Source organism: Malaclemys terrapin, chromosome 3 (assembly GCF_027887155.1).
Source record: "Malaclemys terrapin pileata isolate rMalTer1 chromosome 3, rMalTer1.hap1, whole genome shotgun sequence".
Lineage (NCBI taxonomy): Eukaryota > Metazoa > Chordata > Testudines > Emydidae > Malaclemys > Malaclemys terrapin.
Window position 1 is genome coordinate 172,169,397 of NC_071507.1, and position 24,545 is coordinate 172,193,941.

Here is a 24,545-nt window from a genome sequence, read left to right on the forward strand (position 1 = left end):
TAATTATTTAAATATTTTTTTGAAATGTGGAGAATTTTGATGAAGACAATTAAGAACAGCAATCCATTTAAAACTGAAAGAATTAGACGTATGAGGCATTTTTTCTATATACAAGTACAATCCCAACAGAATTTCAATTCAGCATCTCTGAAATGTAGGACAAACCATTTATCCAGTTAAGCTTACACATTCATTGATTAATACCCATAGTAATGCAGAGGTACTGTATTATATTGGGCATCTCAGAAATCCATTCAGCCAAGATACAATATTCCCTTACTGATCAATTTTCAGTTAATCAGCAGTTCCCACCATTTGCAGATGTGATCAAAAAAATCTGGAAATTCAGATTTAATTGTTGGCCAAAAAAACCCAACAATCCACTAGTATTTAGACATCTGACTGTCTCAGACTTTAAAAAATTGTAGGTGAAATCCTGGCCCAACTCAAGTCAATAGCAGTTTTGCCTCTGAATTTAGAGGACCAATATTTCACCATGTATTTTTTAAAAGTGTCCCTAAGTGTGGTACATTTAAAAGTGTGCCTACATTCCCCAAATGTTGAACTGTCTCTCATATTATGCTCATCCTCTAATCACACCATGCAAAAGAATACGTCATCAGAATGCATTCTAATTGTTCTATTCGGGCAAAGGATGTTGGGACAGATTGTGCTCACACTCAGCAATTAACTGTGGCACAAAACAGAAGATCCATCCTCTTTGGAACCCCCTTTCAGGTAGTTGAAAGCAGCTATCAAATCCCCCCTCATTCTTCTCTTCTGCGGACTAAACAATCCCAGTTCCTTCAGCCTCTCCTCATAAGTCATGTGCTCCAGACCCCTAATCATTTTTGTTGCCCTCCGCTGGACTCTTTCCAATTTTTCCACATCCTTCTTGTAGCGTGGGGCCCAAAACTGGACACAGTATTCCAGATGAGGCCTCACCAATGTCGAATGATCACGTCCCTTGATCTGCTGGCAATGCCCCTACTTATACAGCCCAAAATGCCGTTAGTCTTCTTGGCAACAAGGGTACACTGTTGACTCATATCCAATTTCTCATCCACTAGAACCCCTACGTCCTTTTCTGCGGAACCACTTCCTAGCCATTCGGTCCCTAGTCTGTAACAGTGAATGGGATTCTTCCGTCCTAAGTGCAGGACCCTGCACTTGTCCTTGTTGAACCTCATCAGGTTTCTTTTGGCCCAATCTTCTAATTTGTCTAGGACCCTCTGTATCCTATCCCTACCCTCCAGCGTTTCTACCACTCCTCCCAGTTTAGTGTCATCTTCAAACTTGCTGAGAGTGCAGTCCACACCATCCTTTAGATCATTAATGAAGATATTGAACAAAACCGGCCCCAGGACCGACGCTTGGGGCACTCCACTTGAAACTGGCTGCCAACTAGACATGGAGCCATTGATCACTACCTGTTGAGCTCGACGATCTATCCACCTTTCTATCCACCTTATACTCCATTCATACAGCCCATACTTCTTTAACTTGCCGGCAAGAATACTGTGGGAGACCGTATCAAAAACTTTGCTAAAGTCAAGGAATAACACATCCACTGTTTTCCCCTCATCCAAAGACCCAGTTATCTCCTCATAGAAGGCAATTAGGTTAGTCAGGCATGACTTGCCCTTGGTGAATCCATGCTGACTGATCACTTTCCTCTCCTTTAAGTGCTTCAGAACTGATTCCTTGAGGACCTGCTCCATGATTTTTCCAGGGACTGAGGTGTGGCTGACTGGCCTGTAGTTCCCCGAATCCTCCTTCTTCCCTTTTTTAAAGATGGGGACTACATTAGCCTTTTTCCAGTCATCCGGGACCTCTCCCGATCGCCAGGAGTTTTCAAAGATAATGGCCAATGGCTCTGCAATCACATCCGCCAACTCCTTAAGCACCCTCGGATGCAGCGCATCTGGCTCCATGGACTTGTGCTTGTCCAGTTTTTCTAAATAGTCCCGAACCACTTCTTTCTCCACAGAGGGCTGGTCACCTCCTCCCCATACTGTGCTGCCCAGTGCAGCAGTCTGCGAGCTGACCTTGTTTGTGAAGACGGAGGCAAAAAAAGCACTGAGTGCATTAGCTTTTTCCACATCCTCTGTCACTAGGTTGCCTCCCTCATTCAGTAAGGGGCCCACACTTTCCTTGACTTTCTTCTTGCTGCTAACATACCTGAAGAAACCCTTCTTGTTACTCTTAACATCTCTTGCTAGCTGCAACTCCAAGTGTGATTTGGCCTTCCTGATTTCACTCCTGCATGCCTGAGCAATATTTTTATACTCCTCCCTGGTCATTTGTCCAATCTTCCACTTCTTGTAAGCTTCCTTTTTGTGTTTAAGGTCAGCAAGGATTTCACTGTTAAGCCAAGCTGGTTGCCTGCCATATTTACTATTCTTTCTACACATCGGGATGGTTTGTTCCTGCAACTTCAATAAGGATTCTTTAAAATACAGCCAGCTTTCCTGGACTCCTTTCCCCCTCATGTTATTCTCCCAGGGGATCCTGCCCATCAGTTCCCTAAGGGAGTCAAAGTCTGCTTTTCTGAAGTCCAGGATCCGTATTCTGCTGCTCTCCTTTCTTCCTTGTGTCAGGATCCTGAACTCGACCATCTCATCGTCACTGCCTCCCAGGTTCCCACCCACTTTTGCTTCCCCTACTAATTCTTCCCGGTTTGTGAGCAGCAGGTCTAGAAGAGCTCTGTCCCTAGTTGGTTCCTCCAAAACTTGCACCAGGAAATTGTCCCCTATACTTTCCAAAAACTTCCTGGATTGTCTGTGCACCGCTGTGTTGCTCTCCCAGCAGATATCAGAACCAGTACAGCAGTTAATTTTTCTCCTTAATTACCTAGGTATGTGCAACATGGAACCAATTTCCAAGGGATATGGTAGCTTCTCCATCACTTGGATTTTTTAAATAAAGACTCTATTTCTTACTACAAGATATGCTCCAGTTCAACCACAAGTTATCAAGCTTGATCCAACAATCATCAGATGAAGTTGTATGGCATGTGTCCTGCAGGAGGTCAAATTAGATGATTGTATTTGTTCCTATTGATCTTAAAACCTATGACTTTCCAACACTGACGTTCACTCATTAAAATATACTACTCTGAATGGTCTGAATTATCATATCTACAAGGTTCTGAATTATTATTATTAAGCAGAACTGAACAGGGACAATTTCCCCCCCCCCACCAAAATTACAATTTCTAACCCCATTTTCCATCAATATTTTCAAAATTGATTTTTGCCGGTTCTATTATTTAAATAATATATAATAATAAACTATGGCTATTATTATCAGTGTGATCTAGTGGATAGGGCTCTAGGCTGGGAGGCAGGAAACCTAGGTTCTGTTCCCAACTCTGCCACTGACCTGCTGCGTGACCTTAGACAAATCACTTTATTTCCCTTGCTCTCTCCTTGATTTGTTTTGTTTATTTAGAAGTAAACTTTTCAGGACAGGGACTGTCTCTAGTTATGTATGTTACAGTTCCGGGTTAACAGTACCCCTGTGTCCTTTGTGGTCTTCTCCAGGGCACCCCTTTAGATCTCAGGACTCCAGCAATCACTGCTCTCCCTCACCTCTAAATAGGGGATTTAGGCTTGCAGTCCCCACTACAATTCACTGTCATCATAACAGATCTGACTTTAGTCCAGAATATCTACAGTCTGTTTGTTCCCAGGGACAATGACAAGGTGACCAGTCAGCCTTCATGGAGCCCAGTATATTTGTTTTAGAATAAAAGAACTATAAAGGACACAAATAATAAAACAAGATGCAATCTACAGGCATGCTAGATGTCACCCATATTCCACATGGAAAGCCTGGTAGGTTCCAGTCCTTCAAACCCTTCCAGCCGGATTTTGCCCTCTTGGTTCCAATCAAAATGAAGGCCCCTGAATCAGTTTATGCTGACTCTTTATGGCAAAACCCTTTCTTTGTCTCCTGGACCTCTTGAACCCAGTCTGAATGAGTTTATGCAGCTCCTCCCAGGGCTTGGTAGTTCTCCGGAGTTGTTTACCTGTCCCAGGATTTTCAGTAATCAGTTCCTGAAGTGAATTTGGTAACCTTCCCCCATGCACATGGGCACCGGGTTTGTATAATTTTTGGTGGTGCCCAGAATGGATCCAAGCAGAGCCATCCTGTCTGTAGGACAGACTGGGGCAACCGTCTTGGGCCCTGTGCTTTGGGGGGCCTCGCACTTCAGGGGGACACAGGTCCAGGGTGGCCTGGGGGAGTTAGTGGGGGGCCTGGCACCGGCAGCGGCGAGCGACCTGGCCCCAGCCCGCTCCGCTCAGCCCCGCCCGCCCTGCTGGCTCCCGACGTTGCTCGGGGGAAGGAGGCAGAAGCCAGAAAGAGGCGGGGTGGGGGCTTGAGGGAAAGGGTGGAATGGGAGCGGGGAGGGGGTGGAGCAGGGGTGGGAAGAGGTGGGGCAGGGGCTTGTGGGGAGCGGTGGAGTGGGGGCAGGGCGTGGGCGGAGCAGGGGTGGGAATAGGCAGGGCAGGGTGGAGCGGAGCGAAGCAGGGTTGCTCACTGCTGCCAGTGCTAGGATCCCAACTACCACCCCAGGCTGCCCTGGATTCCACATCCCTTTGAAGCGCAGGGGCCCCCAAAGCATGGGGCCCAGGGCGGTTGCCCCGGTCCGTCCCATGGACAGGACGGCTCTGAAAATATAAGCCCAAACATTGGTGGAGCTTTTGGCCCATGTTCCTGAATATTGGTGGAGCACCATATAACTTGCTGCCTATGCCCAGGCATCTAGAATACAATCCCTGGCCCATAAATAACATTTATAAAATTGATATGATCTGAAAGATATTGCATGTGTCTGTTATATCTGGCACAATGTGTTTGTACAGTGTCTAGCACAGTGGGGCCTGACCTTGTGGAAGAACTGAGTTTTGGGGAAGAACTGAAATAACAACAGTTTAATGCCTCTGTGGATCAAAACTATGGCACGATTAAAGAGTGGCATAGAGAAATTTTCACAGAGGTTTGTGAGAGATACATCACTGGCACAACAGAGGGAATGGAGGATAACAGGATAAAAACTTTAGGGTTCTGTACCATTTTAATTATCTTGAACCACTCTCTCTTTTGGCCCTCCGTTTAAGCTTTTACCCCACGCCTATGGCAGGCTGAAGGGTCCAATTTTCAGCGAGGGTGAGGAATCTGATCCCTAGCAATCATACCATGATGGTGTTTATTTTGTGAAGCCAGTAGAGAAGAGCCCACAGAAATCCAAATGTGGAAGTGGCCAGCCTGTTCCTCCTGCATTAAGGGACAGTCTCCTAGAGCACAGGCTCTTCCGGGCTGTCACTGCAGTGATGTTTGTGTTGCCATGCAAAAATCATCCTCTTGTGACAGAAATATTATCTCGCAGTGTTGTGATACCATTAAGATGTTACCAACAGTGAACTAATTAAAAGTTCTGGGTAACAGACCATATTGCTCCTTTAAGACAGAGACCAAGTCTAGCACTATCTTGACCCTCGTTTTAGTCCTTGCTGGGAGTTGTAGTCTGGGAATTGCGGACTACCACAGCATGGCATGCTGGGAAAAGAAGCTAATGTATATAAGCACCTCTGATTCCTCATCACATGGAAAGACTAGGAAGAAGTAGGAGCTGTTTTTCCTATAAAGAGCATGACTGGACTTAAGATAGAGGGCAGTGAAGTTTGCAGGATATTGACACAGACCTGCTGTGGAGAAACTGCAACCTCAGAAATTAGTCCGGGGAAAGAATTTTGTTTTCTTTGGGATTTTGTTGTGTATTCGACTGGCGAGCCTGTGCCCTGAGAAGTAGTTTAGCTTGCCTAGGGAGCAAGTCATGGACAGATCCCAAGAGAACAGAATGTAAGGGACTGAGTTAAACTTTTTAGTTGGCCACACATTATCCCAGTAAGTGGGGAAGGAAGTGGCTTTGGAGAAACAAATGCAGATAGTCTGAGGCTCAGTAGTAACAACTGATTCCTGTCCTGGGGCCTGAGGCCACAGCTCCTCATGATGACTTGTACACTGGATCACAGACTTGTACACTCTAAGGTCAAAAGGGATCATCATGATCATCTAGTCTGACCTCCTGTACATTGCAGGCCACCATACCTCACCCATCCATTCCCTGAGTATGTGAGCAAGACCCACCAGCCAGACACCTGGGAAAGAATCCTCTGTAATAACTCAGAGCCCTCCCCATCTAGTGTCCCATAACCAGATGTTGGAGATATTTGCTGCTAGAAGTTGCAGATGGGCTACATGTGATTATAGGCAGTCTCATCATATCACCCCCTCCATAAAATTATCAAGCTCAGTCTAGAAGCCAGTCAGGTTTTCTGCCCCCACTGCTCCACTAGGAAGGCTGTTCCAGAACTTAACTTCTCTGGTGGTTGAAAACCTTCGTCTAATTTCAAGCCTAAACTTGTTGATGGTCAATTTATATCTATTTGTTCTTGGGCCCACCATGGCACTCAACTTAAATAACTCCTCTTCCTCCCTGGTATGTATCCCTCTGATGTATTTATATAGAGCAATTCTATCTCCCCTCAGACTTCTTTTGATTCAGCTCAACAAGCCAAGCTCTTTGCATCTTCTCTCATAAGGTACATTTCCATTCCTCAGATCATCCTAGCAGCCCTTCTCTACATCTGTTCCAGTTTGAATCCATCTTTCTTAAACATGGGAGACAAGAATTGCACATAGTATTCCAGATGAGGTTTCACCAGTGCCTTTTATAATGATACTAACACTTCCCTGTCTCTACTGGAAATACCTAGCCTGATGCATCCTAGGATTGCATTAGTCTTTTTCACGGCTGTATCACATTGGCAGCTCATAGTCATCCTGTGATCAACCAATATATCCAGGTCTATCTCCTCCTCTGACACTTCCAACTGATATGTCCCCAGTTTATAGGAAAATTCTTCTTGTTAGTCCCTGGGATTGCTAGGGTTCAGAGTTCATGTGGCATTATAATGAATGGGGTAGTTCACACTTTTCTTTGCCGTACTATTTCCCTTTGTCTCTCTGAGGAGCCAGACAAATGAGACAACAGTGTATTCACTCAAAATCCGATTAACTCCATCCCCATAAGGTCTAGAAATTTAATTAAAAAAAAAAGTAAGCCTAAATTCTGCAGGAAATAATGGGGCCAACAGAAAAGTCTCGATCCCTGACCCAGCTCTAATTTTAACTGTCGTATGTGTGTATCTTGTTGAAATGTTTACAATCATATAATGAAATGAGTTGGGAATCTTGGAAGCAGGCAGACCCCACTCTCTGCTGGTAAACACTCCACTTACTTCTGCCTGCACTACAGATGTGATTCACCTCCCCAAATGGTGATTACTAGCTGCTGCTCCAAGTTGGAAACAATCAGGGGAAGGCAGGTCACACTGGAACGTTAGCCCAGGTACAGGGAAGAATTAGCATAATGCCAGTAGTGTGCTAAAGTGGAGAGGGTGGGCCAAGGGCAGAAATAAGATTATCAGGAAGAATGAAGCTGAGAAACTACTACGGAAATGGAAAGAGTTATTGGTCGCCAGAAGAAGAAAGAAAGGGAGAGCGAGGAGGAGGATAGAGTGAGGCAGGACTTCTGCCAGATTAAGGAGAGAGTATAGGAATTTACTTGCCTCCAGTCCTTCAGGAGAGAGAACAAAACATGAATAAAATCTGCTTTAGTGTTCAAACAATTAAAGCAGAATTTACCCTCAATGCCTCAAAAATCACTGACTTTTCTAAAAACAACCCCAACCAATAGTAATATTTTACCAGATTATTTAGTGGTTTCAACAGAATAATACATATCAACTCACATCAGACATACGGCCTTTATAATTCACTTCTGAGTCATAGGTCTTCCACTACAAGTGGGATTAGTGTGTAATCCTGTTTTAGCTCATTTTTAATGCTCTAGTGCCTTAGAAATGTTATGTTGGCTTTTATACAGACATACATAACTCAGGTTTGTTCACTGTAGTAAAGAACATCACCGTTTCTGTACAGTGCAAAGTAATTAAGGTTACCTTGGTTGAGGTTGCCATTATTCTCACATAAATGAGAATCATCATGGGCAGGCGGTGCATTTGAGCATGCAACTCACAATCCTCAGGGACAGTGAATGCAAGAGTGGCTTCAGTGGAGGAACATAAACGTTCAGGGACACAGTAGAGATGTCCTATCTACTGTCCGACTGCCCCTGGGCTGTTAAGGAAGATGAAAGTCTCAAGACAGGAAAGCATCAAGCTGGAGTGGAGGGAAACGATCCCATAGTCAGGGCCCACCTTCCAGATGATGTCATGGTATCCACTTGCACTGAGGATACCCTTCCGGGGGCAATTATTAAGACGAGAAAGGCAATAATAGTAGGGGATTTGATTATTAGAAATATAGATAGTTGGGTTTGTGATGACTGGGAGAGCTTCATAGTGAATTGCCTGCTGGGAAAGCAGCGGATCTCTTGAGACATGTAGATAGCCTTCTATGTAGTGCTGGGGAGGAGCCAGTGGTGATGGAACATGCAGGTACCAGTGACATAGGGAAAGGGAGGAGAGAGGTCCTGGAGGCCAAATTTAGGTTGCTACGTAAGAGATTGAAGTCCAGGACCTCTATGGTAGCATTCCTACACCTACTATAAAGTGGGTACATAACTGGCTGAAAAACCATTCCCAGAGAGTAGTTATCAGTGGTTCACAGTCAAGCTGGAAGGGCATATCAAATGGGTCTTTCAGGGATCAGTTCTGGGTCCGGTTCTGTTCAATATCTTCCTCAATGATTTAGATAATGGCATGTTTGTGGATGATACCAAGATGAGAGGGATTGCAAGTGCTTTGGTCTAAAATAAATAGGATGAAATTCAATAAGGACAAATGCAAAGTACTCCACTTAGGAATGAACAATCAGTTGCACACATACAAAATGGGAAATGACTGCCTAGTACTGTGAAAAGGGATCTGGGGGTTATAGTGCATCACAAGCTAAATATGAGTCAACAAGGAAAAAAAGCAAACAATGTTCTGGGATGTATTAACGGGAGTGTTGTAAGCAAGACACGAGAAGTAATTCTTCTACTCTTCTCTGGGCTGATTAGTCCGCAACTGGAGTATTGTGTCCAGTTCTGGGCACCACATTTCAGGAAAGATGTGGATAAATTGGAGAAAGTCCAGAGAAGAGCAACAAAAATGATTAATGGTCGAGAAAATATGACCTATGAGGGAAGATTGAAAACACTGGGTTTGTTTAGTCTGGAGAAGTGAAGACTGAGAGCAGCGTGCCTGGAGCAGCAAGCTGCGGGGGGCACCCTGCCGGTCCCTGCGAGGGCGGCAGTCAGGTAGCCTTCGGCGGCTTGCCAGCGGGAGTCCGCCGGTCCCGCGGCTTCGGCGGCAATTCGGCGGCAGATACACCGAAGTCGCAGGACCGGCGGACCTCCCGCAGTCATGCTGCCGAATCCGTGGGACCGGGGACCTCCCGCAGGCATGCCGCTGAAGGCAGCCTGCCTGCCATGCTTGGGGCGGCAAAAAAGCTAGAGCCACCCCTGACTGAGAGGGGACATGATAACAGTTTTCAAGTACATAAAAATTTGTTACAAGGAGGAGGGAGAAAAATTGTTCTTCTTAACCTCTGAGAATAGGACAAGAAGCAATGGGCTTAAATTGCAGCAAAGCTGGTTTAGGTTGGATATTAGAAAAGCTTCCTGTCAGGGTAGTTAATCACTGGAATAAATTGCCTAGGAGGTTGTGGAATCTCTGTCATTGGATATTTCTAAGAGCACGTTAGACAAACTCCTGTCAGGGATGGTGTAGATCATGGGTTCTCAAACTGATCGTGACCCCTCACGGGGTCGTGAGATTATTATGTGAGGGGTCGTGAGCTGTCAGACTCCATCCCAAACCCCGCTTCACCTCCAGCATTTATAATAGTGCTAAATATTTTTTAAAGCATTTTAAATTTATAAGGGGGATTGTACTCAGAGGCTTGCTGTGTGAAAGGGGTCACCAATACAGAAGTTTGAGAATCAGTGGTCTAGATAATATTTAGTCCTGCCATGAGTGCAGGGGACTGGACTAGATGACCTCTCGAGGTCCCTTCCAGTCTTATGATTCTATGATTCTCTTGAAATGCTTCCAGTTCCATACTCAAGGCCAGAAAGACAAGCGGAACTGCAAGGTCTCAAAGGGTGGATGAGATGGTGGCGTAGGGAGGAGGGATTAGGTTTATTAGGAAATGGGGAACCTTTGGGAGAAAGAGTGGTCTAAAAGAAGGGCTGGGCTCTACATAAACCAAAATTAAACCAGATTGCTGCCATGTAAAACTAAAAAGGTTGTAGAGGATTTTTTAAACTGAAAGCAGGGGAAAGCCAACAGGTGCAGAGGAGTACATGGTTCAGATGGAGATGTCCTTTAGGGATGAATTTTTTAAAGGGGGAACTCAATATCCTAGTAAAAAGGATAGGAAAGACAATGATAAAGTATAGGTAGGTGCTAGTGAGGAACAATAAAATGAAACAGAGTCCCATTTAAGTATACCACTTGAAGGCAAGCACCTGAATATTGACAAAATATACAAGTGCTTCTGTACAAATGCATAGGATCTGGTCCACGATGTAACAATAGCTGAACTGCTTGGTAATAGTGACCATAATGTAATTCAATTTCACATCCTTGTAGGAGATCAAATACCAGAAAAACCCTCCACAGTAACATTTAACTTTAAAAAGGGGCCCTATACAAGAATGAGGATGCTTGTTAGATGGAAATTAAAAGGAGCTGTCACAAGGGTTAAATGCCTGTAAGCAGCATGGGAACTATTTAAAAATACCGTAATAGAGGTTCAGACTAAATGCATACCCCAAATCAGAAGACAATAAGATGACCAAAAGAATAACCATGACTAAACAGCATGCAATAGAGCCTGTTAGAGGCAAAAAGGCATACTTTAAAATTTGGAAGTCGAAACCTAGGGAGGATAATAGGAAGGTGCACAAACTCTGGCAGGATAAGAGCAAAAGTATAATAAGGAGGCCAAGAAAGAATTTGAGAAGCAACTTGCTAAAGATGCAAAAACTAACTTTAAGATATTTTTAAAGTAAATTAGAAGTTGGAATCCTGCCAAATAGGAAGTGGGGCCAGTAGGTGACCAAGGTGTTAAAGGAGCACTCAAGGAAGATAAAACAACTGCAGAGAAGCTAAATGAATTCTTTGCATCATACTTCACTGCAGAGGATGTGGGGGAGATATCCTCATCAGATCTGTCCTTTTAAGTATGGTCCCACATTGATGTATCAATGGAAGAAGTTTCAGAACAAACAGTAACAAGTCACCAGAACCAGATGATATTCACCCAGGAGTACTAAAGGAACTGCAATAAGAAATTGCAGAACTACTAATGGTAATATGTATCCTATCGCTGAAACAAGGCTCTGTACCAGATGATACAGTGGTCAGACAGCTTTTTCAAACCAAAGTAATGTTTAATCTGAATAGCAGGAACAAAGCATAACACAAGAGGCAAAGGACCTTAGCAATCTATATGCATATCTGTTTCACCTAAGGCTTACCATCTCCTAGAAGCTTTGGAAGACTCAGTTGCTTCAGACCCATGCCACAGGACCTGTCTATTTGTCTGTGTCAGTCTGCTCCTCACGAGCTGTTCTGAACAACTGCCTTGCCCCCCTTTAGAGAGTCACCTTTTAACCATTTCAGTTCTTTTGATCTGTCTGTTCCCAGCCTTAGCAAAACAGCTGTGTAACTTTGCCAGGGCCTGCAAACAACATCTTCAAACCTAATAATTCAGATATTTGTTTCTTAACCTCTTCACTTATTTACCAAGGTGTCTTATTTGGATTCATTGTTGTTAACTTCTTGCTCATTTCCTGACAGCTCTGTTATTAACTAACCCTACCTGTATTTATGGTCCATATTCTAAATTAGTCAGACAATAAACGTTTCCCAGGACCCTGTCACATTCAGGTTTCATAAATTAATACAGACCAGTCCCTTGTCCTTCACAGAGAGAAAACAGTGGATGATGACCACTGCTCCTTTCCAGTGAATAAGATGGAGAATATCTTATTGCCCATATATAAATCCATGGTATGCCCACATCTTGAATACTGGGTACAGATGTGGTCTCCTCCTCTCATAAAAGATATACTGGCATTAGAAAAGGTTCAGAGAAGGGCAACTAAAATGATTAGGGGTTTGGAACGGGTCCCATATGAGGAGAGATTAAAGAGGCTAGGACTTTTCAGCTTGGAAAAGAGGAGACTAAGGGGAGATATGATAGAGGTATATAAAATCATGAGTGGTGTGGAGAAAGCGAATAAGGAAAAGTTATTTACTTGTTCCCATAATATAAGAACTAGGGGCCATCAAATGAAATGAATGGGCAGCAGGTTTAAAACAAATAAAAGGAAGTTCTTCTTCACACAGCACACAGTCAACCTGTGGAACTCCTTGCCTGAGGAGATTGTGAAGGCTAGGACTATAACAGGGTTTAAAAGAAAATAGATAAATTCATGGAGGTTAAGTCCATTAATGTCTATTAGCCAGGATGGATAAGGAATAGTGTCCCTAGCCTCTGTTTGTCAGAGGATGGAGATGGATGGCAGGAGAGAGATCACTTGATCATTACCTGTTAGGTTCACTCCCTCTGAGACACCTGGCATTGGCCACTGTCGGTAGACAGGATACGGGGCTGGATGGACCTTTGGTCTCACCCAGTATGGCCATTCTTATGTTGAAGCCACACAGTTCACAGATCAACTAGTTATTCCCCAGCTGTTCTGTCAGTTTGCCCAGTACTACTGTGATGAATCCCCCATTGTACTTCTAAATCATGTGGAGCCTTCTGTGACAGGACAGGAAGATGCCGGATTTCATTCCATGAGCCAAGCTCTGCCTGACTTATGCCCTGTGGAACTCCACTGTTCTCAGAGACGTTACAGGGTATATTATTCAGGGCTAATTATTTTCCCTCTGTGTTTAGCAATATTTTATAACGGGCATGAGCATTAGCTCACAAGACTAATGTCAGGTAAGCACATATTTTTCAAATATCTTGCTTTCCAAAGAGAAAAATACAAAGAGTGAGAACTGTGTTTTTCTCCGACACATATAATTTGCTCAACTCTGATAGACTGTAAACAGCTTAGATAACCTCCTCCCTCTTAAAGGGATTTTCACACATACATGTTTCAAATGGGTGAATTCTGATTTAATGTACAGTATTTAGTCACAATGAAATTGAGGTGCTGAACACACAAAAGGGGAAAGGACCCAAGGGCCCTTAAAATAATGTCTTTGGATGCACCTCTCTCATAATGTACTAGAGTAGCTAAGCTGCTCCTGAGTCCAGGTCTCTCTCAAGCTAGTCCACACCAATCCATAGTGCTGACATTGTTGGAGTGGAATGCTGTTTAAAATTAAGCTCTGTAGTAAAATCCTTTCACACCAGATTTGTGGGCTCTAGGGTCTCTGCCAACTTGTTCAAGAATCGAATTGTAAAAACACACCACAGTGACCTATTTACATTTTGCTAAACAAAAGTTTACTTCATGTGCCCTCACTGGTCTGGGATTGCATCCCAGAATGTGACAACAGCACCTCCATGAGGCAGGTAAACATACCATTTCACAGAAGGGTAAACTGAAACACAGAGAGGGTAAGGCCAACCTTTTGTTAGGCATCTCAGTCCATACACAGACAACTATATAAGTACCCTGATATTACAGATGTGCTGAGCATTTGTCTCTTCCTGAAGTCAATGGGAGCTGCAGGTGCTCAACCCCTCTGCAAATCAGGCTGCTTATACAGATGAATTTAGATGCCTAACTTTTGGCACCCAAGTTTGCAAAGGTAGGCCTAAGTAACTAAATAACAAGTCATACAGCAAGGCAGTGGCAGATTTGGAGTTTTTATAATTTAACATTTATTTTTGGAAGTTCCTTCAATACACAATGGAATCACGATCTCCTCCTGAAAGACCTTATAGCTAAAAACAAAACTCAGGAATATTGAATCCCTGTTTAAATCACTAGAAAGGTGGCTTCCCACAGAGTAAAAAAAGACAAAATAAATTAAAACAGAAACATGCCATGGCAAGAGGTTGTACTGCAAATCAGGGTTATCTTACTTAAGGAGTACTTTTGAGGGGAAAATATAAACTGTAGTTACTCACCTACGATGAGTAAGAAAACTACCACTGACGTGTCCCGAGCCATCACATCCTGGAGTTGGACATGACATACCTTCCGTCTTCACTGACTTCCAAGAGAACTGTGAGCCATTTAAGTACCCATCCTTTTGCCTTTTGGCAGCTAGAGGGCACCCTGATGCACTGCGATGGGATGCATACTTTCCAGTTATATGACCCTGACCATCACAACCAGGAACTGGACATCTGGATAGCAGATAGATGAGATAAACTTTATTGTCTTGCCATCATATACCTGGTAGCCTCTACAACAAAGTCAAAATAAACCTGACATGAAAAGAAAGAACAATCATGCTCTATGGACTTAAAAAAAATCACCAAAGATACCTCAATGGAATAGTCAAACATGTGAAGCTAGAAGAACTTTGTTAATCAGAAAAAGATTTGCAGCTCTCAAGCTGATACAAAATAACCATGCTAATCAATGGCAAAGTCCCAGGCTTTCCACTTACACTGCATATCGGAGAGAAAGTAGCAGGGTACATGTTTGAAATGAAGGTGTCTATTATGGTAAACAGCACATTGGGATCAAAGTGATAGTTACTGAGCTTCAGTGACTGACTAGTGAAATTTAAAAACTCTAAAATTTTTAAAATCCCACCTGGCATAGTTCTATGTGCATTTTAGGAATGCGTATGAAATGTAAAGGTGACTTACTTTAAAATTATGGGAATGTTATAAACACTTAGATATCAATCAAACCTTTGCCATAGTTAATACTTCAAAGGGACATTGTCAGATTAAAAATCATGGGCCAAAGCTTCAGAGATTATAAGCACCCACAGATCCTATGGGGGCAGATCGTGAAATGTGGTAAGTGCTCTCACCACTCACTGGCTACTAGAGGCTATTAAATCTCACAGGATTGGGCCCAGAGATATCAATGGAAAGAAGTTTTGGGTGCTCATCAGGTGCTCACTGTTGCTCAAGATCTCCCCCCCATATATATTTGGCCCCATCTATTTTTAAGAAACAAATGTTGTTACCTGTGCTAGTAGGAGCAGTTTAGAGTATTAAACACTGAATGTACTTTTCAGCATGTTGCTGCTTGATTAAATTTTACAATTTGTGTAGCTTGGACAGTCAGAATAGTCAGTTTCACTGTCTGGTTATCCTACACTAAAACAGTGCTGCAATGTTTGGGGTCTGATCCTGAAAGGTGCTGAGCAGCCTCCACACTGACTGATGTCAATGGGAGTGGAGGTCATTCCACATCTCACAAGGAGAAACACGGGCCAAAATGTTCAAACTTGGGTGCCTAAAGTTAGGCACTTGCTTCCATTTGTAGGCACCCAAATCACTGGCCTGGTTTTCAGAGGTGATCATTCACAACTCCCGTTGACTTCTGAATCCCTTTAAATACTTTGTGTGTCAGATGTAGCTTGTCCATAATGTTTATTCACTGTATTAATAGAACAAGGCTGTGAAGGACTTGAAGTTTTTTTATTTTTTATTTTCACTTTTCATTTTCACAAGTTTTTCAAACTTTCCAAATACAAGAGATCAGATCCTCAGCTGGTGTAAATAAGCACAGCTCTTGACCTGAAGTCAAGTCACTGAAGTCAGTGGATTTATATCAGTGGAGGATTCAGCCTTTACTAGCAATTGAATTTGTTTTAAGCAAACCAGATACGACTGTTCCATTGATTTTAAAACAACTAACTGTGCTCTTTAGTTCAGCATATCTTTGTTCTTGAATTACTATGACAAATATGATAAAGTTCATATTTTAAAAAATCAGGCTGTAGATATACCTGCGCTCATAATACACACAAAGGTTATTTGACTAGATTTGTACTTACCTAATTGGCTCTTGGTCTTCTTTGTCTTCCTTGCTTTGTGCTATCCTGATTCCACTTTTCTTTGCTCGTGGACAACCTGAGAGACTGAGTGAAAGAACAAGTTTTTAAAAGTAATTCCTCATTCCTGACTATAATTTATAAGGGCTCTACAAAGGGACATTCTTTGCTCATGAAATACTACAGGCTAGATAATACTGTCTTGTTTTCAACAGTTACAGCTCTGATGGTTTAAACAATAAAGACAGTTGGCAATAAAAAACCACAAGGGGGAGCCAAGTATCTCAGATTCTGACTGAAGGCTGGGACTGGGAGTACTTTGCACACCACACACACAGCCCCTAAGGAGAGAAAAAGCAGCTTTCCAAATCTCTGTCTAATAATCCCTCCAGCTGACTCAGCAGAAGCAGTGATAGACTTCAGAAGGAGTGGGATCCAGTGTTTTATGGACAGAAAGACAGCATGTCCTGTGTGTGCTTGAGATGGACATAAGAATAAGGAGTAAAAGCAGAAAAGATCTCTATCTTGTAAGGATGGAGGGGAAGGGGGAGTTAGAAGATATTTTAGGGGATATATTAAGACAGTTAAATTTTCTAAAATTTTCCTATGGAACTTGCATTCAGGAATTTGTTAAAGAATCATGGATAATAATATTTCACAGACTACAAAGTTGTGCAAAGACTTCCTGGAAAAAAAAAAGTAATGTAAGCAAAGGAAAATCTAATAAAGCTAGCTAGCAAGCGAGGTAGAAGTACTTTGTATTAGGCACTGAAAATGTATTCAGCACTATACAAGATGCAAAGAAAATACCTTGTATCCAACGACCTTCCCGTCTGAGTTCTTCTTTACTATATAAGGTATAGTTTAGATAAACTCTTTCGCAAGCTTTTCAGCAACTGAGTAGGTTTGAAAAAATTGGGCATATTGGGCTAACCAGTCAGAATTGAAGGAAAGTTACTTTTACCAGTTGCTATGTGTGTCAGTGACACAAATGTGTACATCTGAAAAAAACAATGCTTAATCTTTAACTCAAACATTATTTTCACCTTCACATATGGATGTGGAAGCTGGAAATCCATCAGAGGCATAGATAGGTGTCTAATTGCCTTCAAAAGCAAGTGCCTCAGGAAAATACTAGGTATTAAATGAAATGAACTTATAACAAATGCCAGGATTTGTCAGAAAGTTCAACGACTCTTTATATCCAGAAAAGAAGATGGAAATATCTGGGACACATGTTAAGAATGAAGCCAGAGTGTCTGCCATGGCAGGCATGCCATTGGGCAGGTGGAGGAACATGTAAAAGGGGCTGACCTGAAGAATCCCTCCATCAAACAGTATTTAGGGAGGCAAAATGTATGGGAATAAACAACATATAAGCTATATAAAGACTGGCCCAGGATAGACAGGGACAACGGAACCTTGTTTGTGCCCTAAGTGACATCTGATGGCAAGGAAGGATTCAGATGGCTTTGTTTACTGCTGGCCTCACATATTCTGCGTCCACTTTTACCAACTACCAAAAATTCCTTGGATATCCAGTTTTCCAGGGAATCTTCAAAGATTGGTAGTGGGCACTCGTCGGGCATCCATTTCTTGCAGACAACTCACATAATTACTACAAGCATCACAACACGCATGCACCCAGATACCTGACTTTGGTAATTAGGACTAGAACATTGGCCCTTCAGCTGCAAGGACAGAGGCCTCTAGCATGAATTGAAGGAAATCTCCCTTGTCTAACACTAGTAGTAGGTCCCTTATTCACACTGTGGGCCAGCCACTAGAGTTCAACACAGTTGTACATAACATCAGTACATTACCTATATTTAGTAACTCATCCGATCAGCTGTTAGCTGCTTGTTCTTTATGTGGAAATCATCACCCTCTCTCTAAACTTCTGTTACAGGTGATTCTTTTAAATCCGTTTCTATACATGAAATCTCTTCTGGATGTCCTGCTGCCCCTTGGAATCCTCACCTTTTGTCCCCTCTGACCCAGTTCTCCTCACTGTCAACAATCTCACTATTTTCTCTGTCCCATAGGTATGACGCACCAACTACTGACACTACAACACTAATATGTATGAATTATTTAGGCAGATATTTAGGAGATAATTTTAACAAGCTTAGGGCATGTTTAAACATTTATCTAGTTTGTTGTTCTTTAAATTACTCCTATATAATACTAATTCTAGCTCTTAAATAGCACTTTGCATGAGTAGATCTCAAAGTTTAGACATCCTGCTCCCATGGTGAAAACACAACATTATCTCATTATCTGTCTGTTGGTGGGTACTGTGTTGCTTAAAATTAGAGCTGGTTGGGAATTTTCCATCAAGATCTTTTGAGAGAAAATGTGGTTTCCCATAGGAATCTGTTCATTTTGTTGACTTTTTTTGGGACATTCCTCTTGGGAATATCAAATTAAAAAAAATAATTGGGGATCGGGTCAACCCAAATTGAAAATGTTGGGGTTGCTGAACAGAATCAAAATGGTTCAGTTCTACATTAATATGGGTCTGTCTGAGCAACAGGAAGACAGAAAAAGAATTGGTCACAAGGAGTTAAAGGGGTAGTTAAGGAAGATTTGGATATTACTATAAAGATAGTGCCATCTAAAAGTCGAAACATGAAGGGGGCATACGAATATTTAGAATATCTGTCGTGTAATTTCCTTGCAACGCCAGCTACAAGAGTGCCATGCAAATGCCTGTTCTCATTGTAAATAAGAAGCGGGCAGCATTATCTTCCGCACATGTAAATAAACTTGTTTGTCTTAGCAATTAGCTGAACAAGAAGTAGACTGAGTGGACTTGTAGGTTTTAAAGTTTTACATTGTTTTGTTTTTGAGTGCAGCTATGAGAAAAAATAATAATTTACATTTGTAAATTGCACTTTCACAATAAAGAGATTGCACTACAGTACTGGTGTGAGGTGAATTGAAAAATAATATTTATTCTGTTTTTCATATTTGTAATGAAAAATAATAATCTAAAGTGAGCACTGTACACTTTGTATCCTGTGTTTTAATTGAAATCAATATATTTGAAAATATAGAAAAACATCCAAAATATTTATAATACATTTAAATTGGTATTCTATTGTTGTTTAACAGTGCAATTAAAACTGCGATTAATTGTGACTATTTTTTTTAAATTAAGTTAATTTGTTTTGCATTAATCGCTTGAGTTAACTGTGATTTACAGCCCTCACTTTTTTGCATCAGTCTTCACTGCCAAGAATGTTGGAGAAATACAGCCTTTATGTGATGAATTGGGAGAATCTGAATTTTGTGTGAGATTATGAGCCCTCTGTACAAATCTTTACCAAGTTGCAAGCTCCATTTTGAACATTCATTACATTAGCTTGTCTATTGTCTGCTTGCTTCCACATTGGACTGGAATTCCAACAGTGGGTGGCAAAAGGTTAACAAAAGACTTAAGTGCCTGACAGCTGAAATGTAATGACTCCACATACAAAAATAGACTCCAAAGGAGAATTGGTTTAGCAGGAGAGAGATCACCTAGCAGCAAAGTCATCTGGTAGGACTCTGTGGTCACCTGTTAAGGCTGACCTGGGAATCACCTGACAGAGGAGACAGGAAGGTTATAAAAATCAGAAGCTGCTATTTTTGCTCTATTTTCAGACATTTTTCACCAGTTTGAGATGAGGGAGGCTGCTACAGAGGCCAGATGAGGCAGAAGAGGGAGGACCCTGCCTATCTGAACAAAAATGGTCCCCGAAGATTCCCAAGGGAAGGATGAGCTCCCTGCCGTCTCAAAAATGATACTGCAGAACTAAAGGAGGTTTACAGAAGGGTGACAAAAATGCTCACTGGCCTGGAAACACACTCCTCTGAAGAGGAATTTACTTTAGAAAGAAGACGAGTAAAAGGGGACACGAAAATAGTATACAAAACACTGAATGATCTAAAGAAGGTAGATTGGGAATTTCTGTTCTCCCGGTCTCATAACACAAGAAGTAGAGGACATACAATTAAATTAAAAGGTGAGAAATTCAGAACTGATAAAAGGAAATACTTTTTCACACGTGTGATTAAACTGTGGAACTCATTGCCACTGGTATTAGTTGAGGCCAAGAACTTAACAAGATTAAAAAAAGAGATTGGATATTTATATTGATATCACAAATATCCAGCACGTTCATAATTAATTATAACAAAAATACTGTATGTGATATTAAACTTCATGCTTCAGGGCTTAGCCAACCTCCAACCATTAGAGGGCAGGATGAACTAATGGGAAGGCAGATTATCCCACATCTGCTCCTCTGGGGTTCTTACACATTTCTCTGCAGCATCTGGTGCTGGCCACTGTCAGAAACAGGACACTGGATTAGACAGACAATGGATCTGATCCAGTCTGGAAATTCCTGAGTTTCCCGTGGAATGGAAATTCTATTTTCAATTAGATATCCTTAAAAGATAATGGGTAAAATCCTGGCTCCATTGAAGTCAATGGGAGTTTTGCTACCGTCTTCAATGGAGCCAGAATTTTCTAAAAAATAAATAAGACAAATTACTGACAAAAATCTGACTTTTTTGTAAAAGTTTGCAGTTAATTAAAAACCTACTTTCCAGTCCCTTCCCCGCCCTCCCCCCATATATTTCAACAATAATTTTTCTACTAGCTTTAACAGCAGGTATCAAGAATGTCATCATAATTCTCATCAACTCCAGATGCCAATGAAGGGCCAAATTCTGCTCTTTGGTGTAAAGCTAGAGTTACTCCACTGACCTGAGTGGAGTAATTCTGCCTTTACTACAATTCTAGCTGAGAGCAGAATTTTGCCAGAAGTTCGGGTTTAGTTCAATTTGTTTTTTCAGAATTATCTAGGTTGATGGTTATATGGTGTTATTATTTACTATGTGTTCTGCAGCAGCACCCATGCTAATGGTGACCCCATTTTGCTGAGCACTAACAAACATATGTCAAGTTCTTCCTACTTCTTGGCTTCTGCTTGCTGAAGAGAGACTACTATTTTCCTTTTCAAGAAAAGTTCTGAATGTTCCAACTTGTGTGGAAGAAGTAACCCATCAATGATACTGATGCTGATCATGTGTGTGACAAATCCTGTCTCTTGTTGTATCTGAAAGCTAGACTGTTAGAAGAATTGCCTAGGAAAGCAAAATACTTTATACTAGATATACATCTGGGTGGGCTTATGAAATTTTTGTGTAGCTTTCATCACAAAAACAGAATGAACTATTTATGCCTTGTTCATGATTCAATGCCTTTTAAATACATAATTCTGGGTTTATGATTTATTTATTTTTCCTTTGAGAGGAGATTCATTAAGAAAACACGTGACAAATATGATCCTTTGCTTTAATTTTTTATCCTATTACAACCAAAAGCTATTACAGAGTATACGTATTTATTTCATTTTTTCAAGTCAAACTAGCTCCTCATAAAATAAAACACAGGACGACAGGCCAAATTCAGCCCTGATGTATGCAGGTGTAACTTCAACATCTTCAAGGGCACTGAATGGCTTCATTGACTAAAATGGAGTTGCACAGGGTTAACCAGAGCTACATTTGTCTTCAAATTCTGGAATTTGTTATACAGCAGCTATCTGCAATACAAATGATACCCAGACTTGTGTAACCTCAAAAGCTTGTCTCTCTCACTATAGAAGTTGGTCCAATAAAAGATTCTACTTCACCTACCTTGTCACCCAGACATTTTGGCAGTCAGTTAAGACAGCAGTATGTCATTGAAATGTTCTTGTACAAAAAGGGTTTTAAATCATTTTATCAAGTATAGTCTAAAGAGAAGTGTTACTTAATGAGATTTAAACAGGAGGAAAGTAGTGTTAATTTTCAAGGATAGAATTAGAAATACTGGTTATAGACATACTGAAAGTCCATGATATATAACAATTCTTACAGGTTATCAGTTCATTAATTTTTTCATCAATATACTTTCACTAGTCAGTAGTATTCATCTTGGGCATCTCATAAGCTGTGATCTCAAAAATGAAGCAATGATGAGCTAGCTTGGTATGTAGATGAGAAACCTCCAATGAAAAGCAAGGTTGTTGTGGGAAATGGAGACTCAAAAGTAGATAGGATGTCTCCATCTGAGTTCAATGCCAACACTCCAGCCTGGTGCTCAGGATATGATGCTGGTAGTACTTTCTTCCACAAGATGCAAAACCAAGATCCTGGAGCCTGGTAGTCACTGAAGACCCCATGGTACTTTTCAAGAGTAGGTGTTTTAATCCTAATGACTGGACAAATTCCAGATCAAGTAATTACATTACAGTATATTATTTTTTGGGTGCTGGGACTCTACACAAACGAAGGAAAATATTGTCAAATGCACCTGTCTAATCCAAATTAGGAAAACAGAACAGGTCAGAAATACAAAGCACTGGATAAATCCCAGTAGCACTGTAAAGCACCTTTTTCCTTCCCTCCAGGTACACCATAAAGTATTGGATTACCTCCCACACTTAGCATAAAATTCCAGATTAATCCCAGGACTCTTGTAAATGTGTCCAATTGTAAGCCAAATGTAAACACTGAAGAAGTGTGTTTAAAGGAGAGATTTAAGTGAAGGTGGCTGTTGGAAGCGCAAGGAAAGGGAAGTAGTTTCAAGACCCAGAGGCAGCAGGTATGAAAGCACTAAAATGGGGGCAGATTGGTCCAGGCTGAGTGGGATGCTGAATGCACAGCAGCTTGTCTGGTAAATGGATTGCATTTTATCTAGCCAGACCATTTTGCCAGTTAACCCTCTTCTGCTTCTTCAAAGAGCAGATGGCTGCCTGCTGGTAGCAGAAAACTGGAATGGTTCTATCCCCAAACCAGAACAGTAGTGTCCCTTAAAAAAGTAGACCAGAATCATTAACACCCCAGCCTCGGCCCAGGACTTTGATTGTCCAGTCCTTGTTAAACTGGGCAGGGAGGTGGTGGGCTGTGGCCTCAGCCCTTTCTCTCCACTGTCCACCAGGGCTGGTTCAGTGCAGATAGGGGAACAGGCTGCCCTATCTCAGTGGATTGCGCAGCCTGCACATTCCTCTGCATGCCAGGGAGGTCAGGGTGGGACTATGCCACCTAGACAGCTCTATTCCGAGATTTATTACTGATGGATGGTGTGTGGCCTTGTGCAACTCACCGTGTGTTTACCATGCTGCAAACAGAGTTCCTAGACCGGCTAGGGCACAGGGACACTGCGCTGTTACAGACCCACACCTGTACGCTTTTTTCTCACTATGCAATTTCCTAAACAATGCCAATATTCTTCATTATTGGCGATGTTCAGTCAGGGCTTGAGGGCTGCTAATGGCCTACATTCAGTAGAATCACAGTGATTTAATGAGGAAGGGCGGGGGGGGGGGGGAGGCAGTAGAACAGGCACACAGGATGACTGCTGTTGTAATAACTGGGCCTACACATTTACCATTATTGTGAACTCAGTTGTGAAACGTGAGTGAAAGTTTATAAAGTATCACTATAACCTATAGCAACAAATATTGATGGGAAAAGGTACTAAAGGGAGACAGAAAGATTGTATTAGTTTAAAAAAAAAAAAAAAAAGGTCTACTGATATAACTCAAGAACCAGGTTGAGATCATGCTTGATACACAAGAAAAGCGTGGAACAAGAAATCAGTGAACCAAAATCAGTGAATTGGAAAATAGGCCTAATTCAGGGGCAAAATAATGAAAGGATGGACTATTCCACCCATCACTTACTTATGGGGTCCTAAAAAAAAAAGACTTTGAGGAAAATACGAACAGACTGCGATTCTGCCTGACTGAAAAACGTGAGAAGGGTAATGAGTGAGCTTCACCATTATAGCTGCCACTTCCACCATCTTCTGGGACCCCAGACCTTCTTCATCCTAATCCTGAATTATATCTTGACCAGACTGGGCCAGAGAGAGTAAGCCAGATGACATCGCCATATCCACCGGCGTTGGCTACATCCCAAATACCACCTTGGATGTGAGACTTTGTACTCCCCCTCCCTCCATGTGTCCTTTTCCTTCCCTACCTTATTTCTTTTTTTTTTCCCTATCTCTCTCCTTTTTCCTTCTAATAAATGTCTGGCTTAGCTGGCCACAACTACATATATTGCTCCTGGCCTGTGACCAGAGAGGACAACTAAATGCAGTGCCCCAAACAGCCCAATGCTGGTACAAGTTTGCCAGGTCTTGGAGTGTCTGATAGGCCATGGCTGCGCCTGTGTTTTTCCACAGTGAGGTTGCAAGTGAGAGTCAACACCAAAGACAGACACTGCATTTTCTATCTTTGCTGTTCTTTTCTTTCTCCTTTTGTGTGTTTGTCTTATTTTGTCTTAAAGGAAACAGGATCGGACTTTAACAACAATAACAATAGCTCTAGCCCATTGGAACTAACTTCTGTTTTCTTCAAAAGGACAGTTGCCTCCATCTCTGATACCTCCTAATAGCCTTATTTAATACTTTACATTTCAGATGCTTTAGCTGTTTTTCATTCTCTTCTGTATCTTTAATTAAAGGTTAAAAAGATTTTT

At 41.8% G+C, this 24,545-nt stretch overlaps 1 protein-coding gene across 11 annotated transcripts in view; it reads right to left on the reverse strand.

Moving 5' to 3' along the window:
• The window catches only part of MYT1L (myelin transcription factor 1 like), a 382,005-nt gene that overhangs the window by 13,966 nt on the left and 343,494 nt on the right, over positions 1-24,545 (reverse strand). For all 11 annotated transcript variants that reach the window (XM_054024376.1, XM_054024375.1, XM_054024374.1 and 8 more), the window contains 2 exons: positions 16,023-16,106; positions 14,185-14,406 (listed from right to left, as the gene is read on the reverse strand). In XM_054024376.1, coding sequence (XP_053880351.1) covers positions 14,185-14,406; positions 16,023-16,106 — 306 coding nt within the window. The remainder of the gene's footprint in view (positions 1-14,184; positions 14,407-16,022; positions 16,107-24,545) is intronic.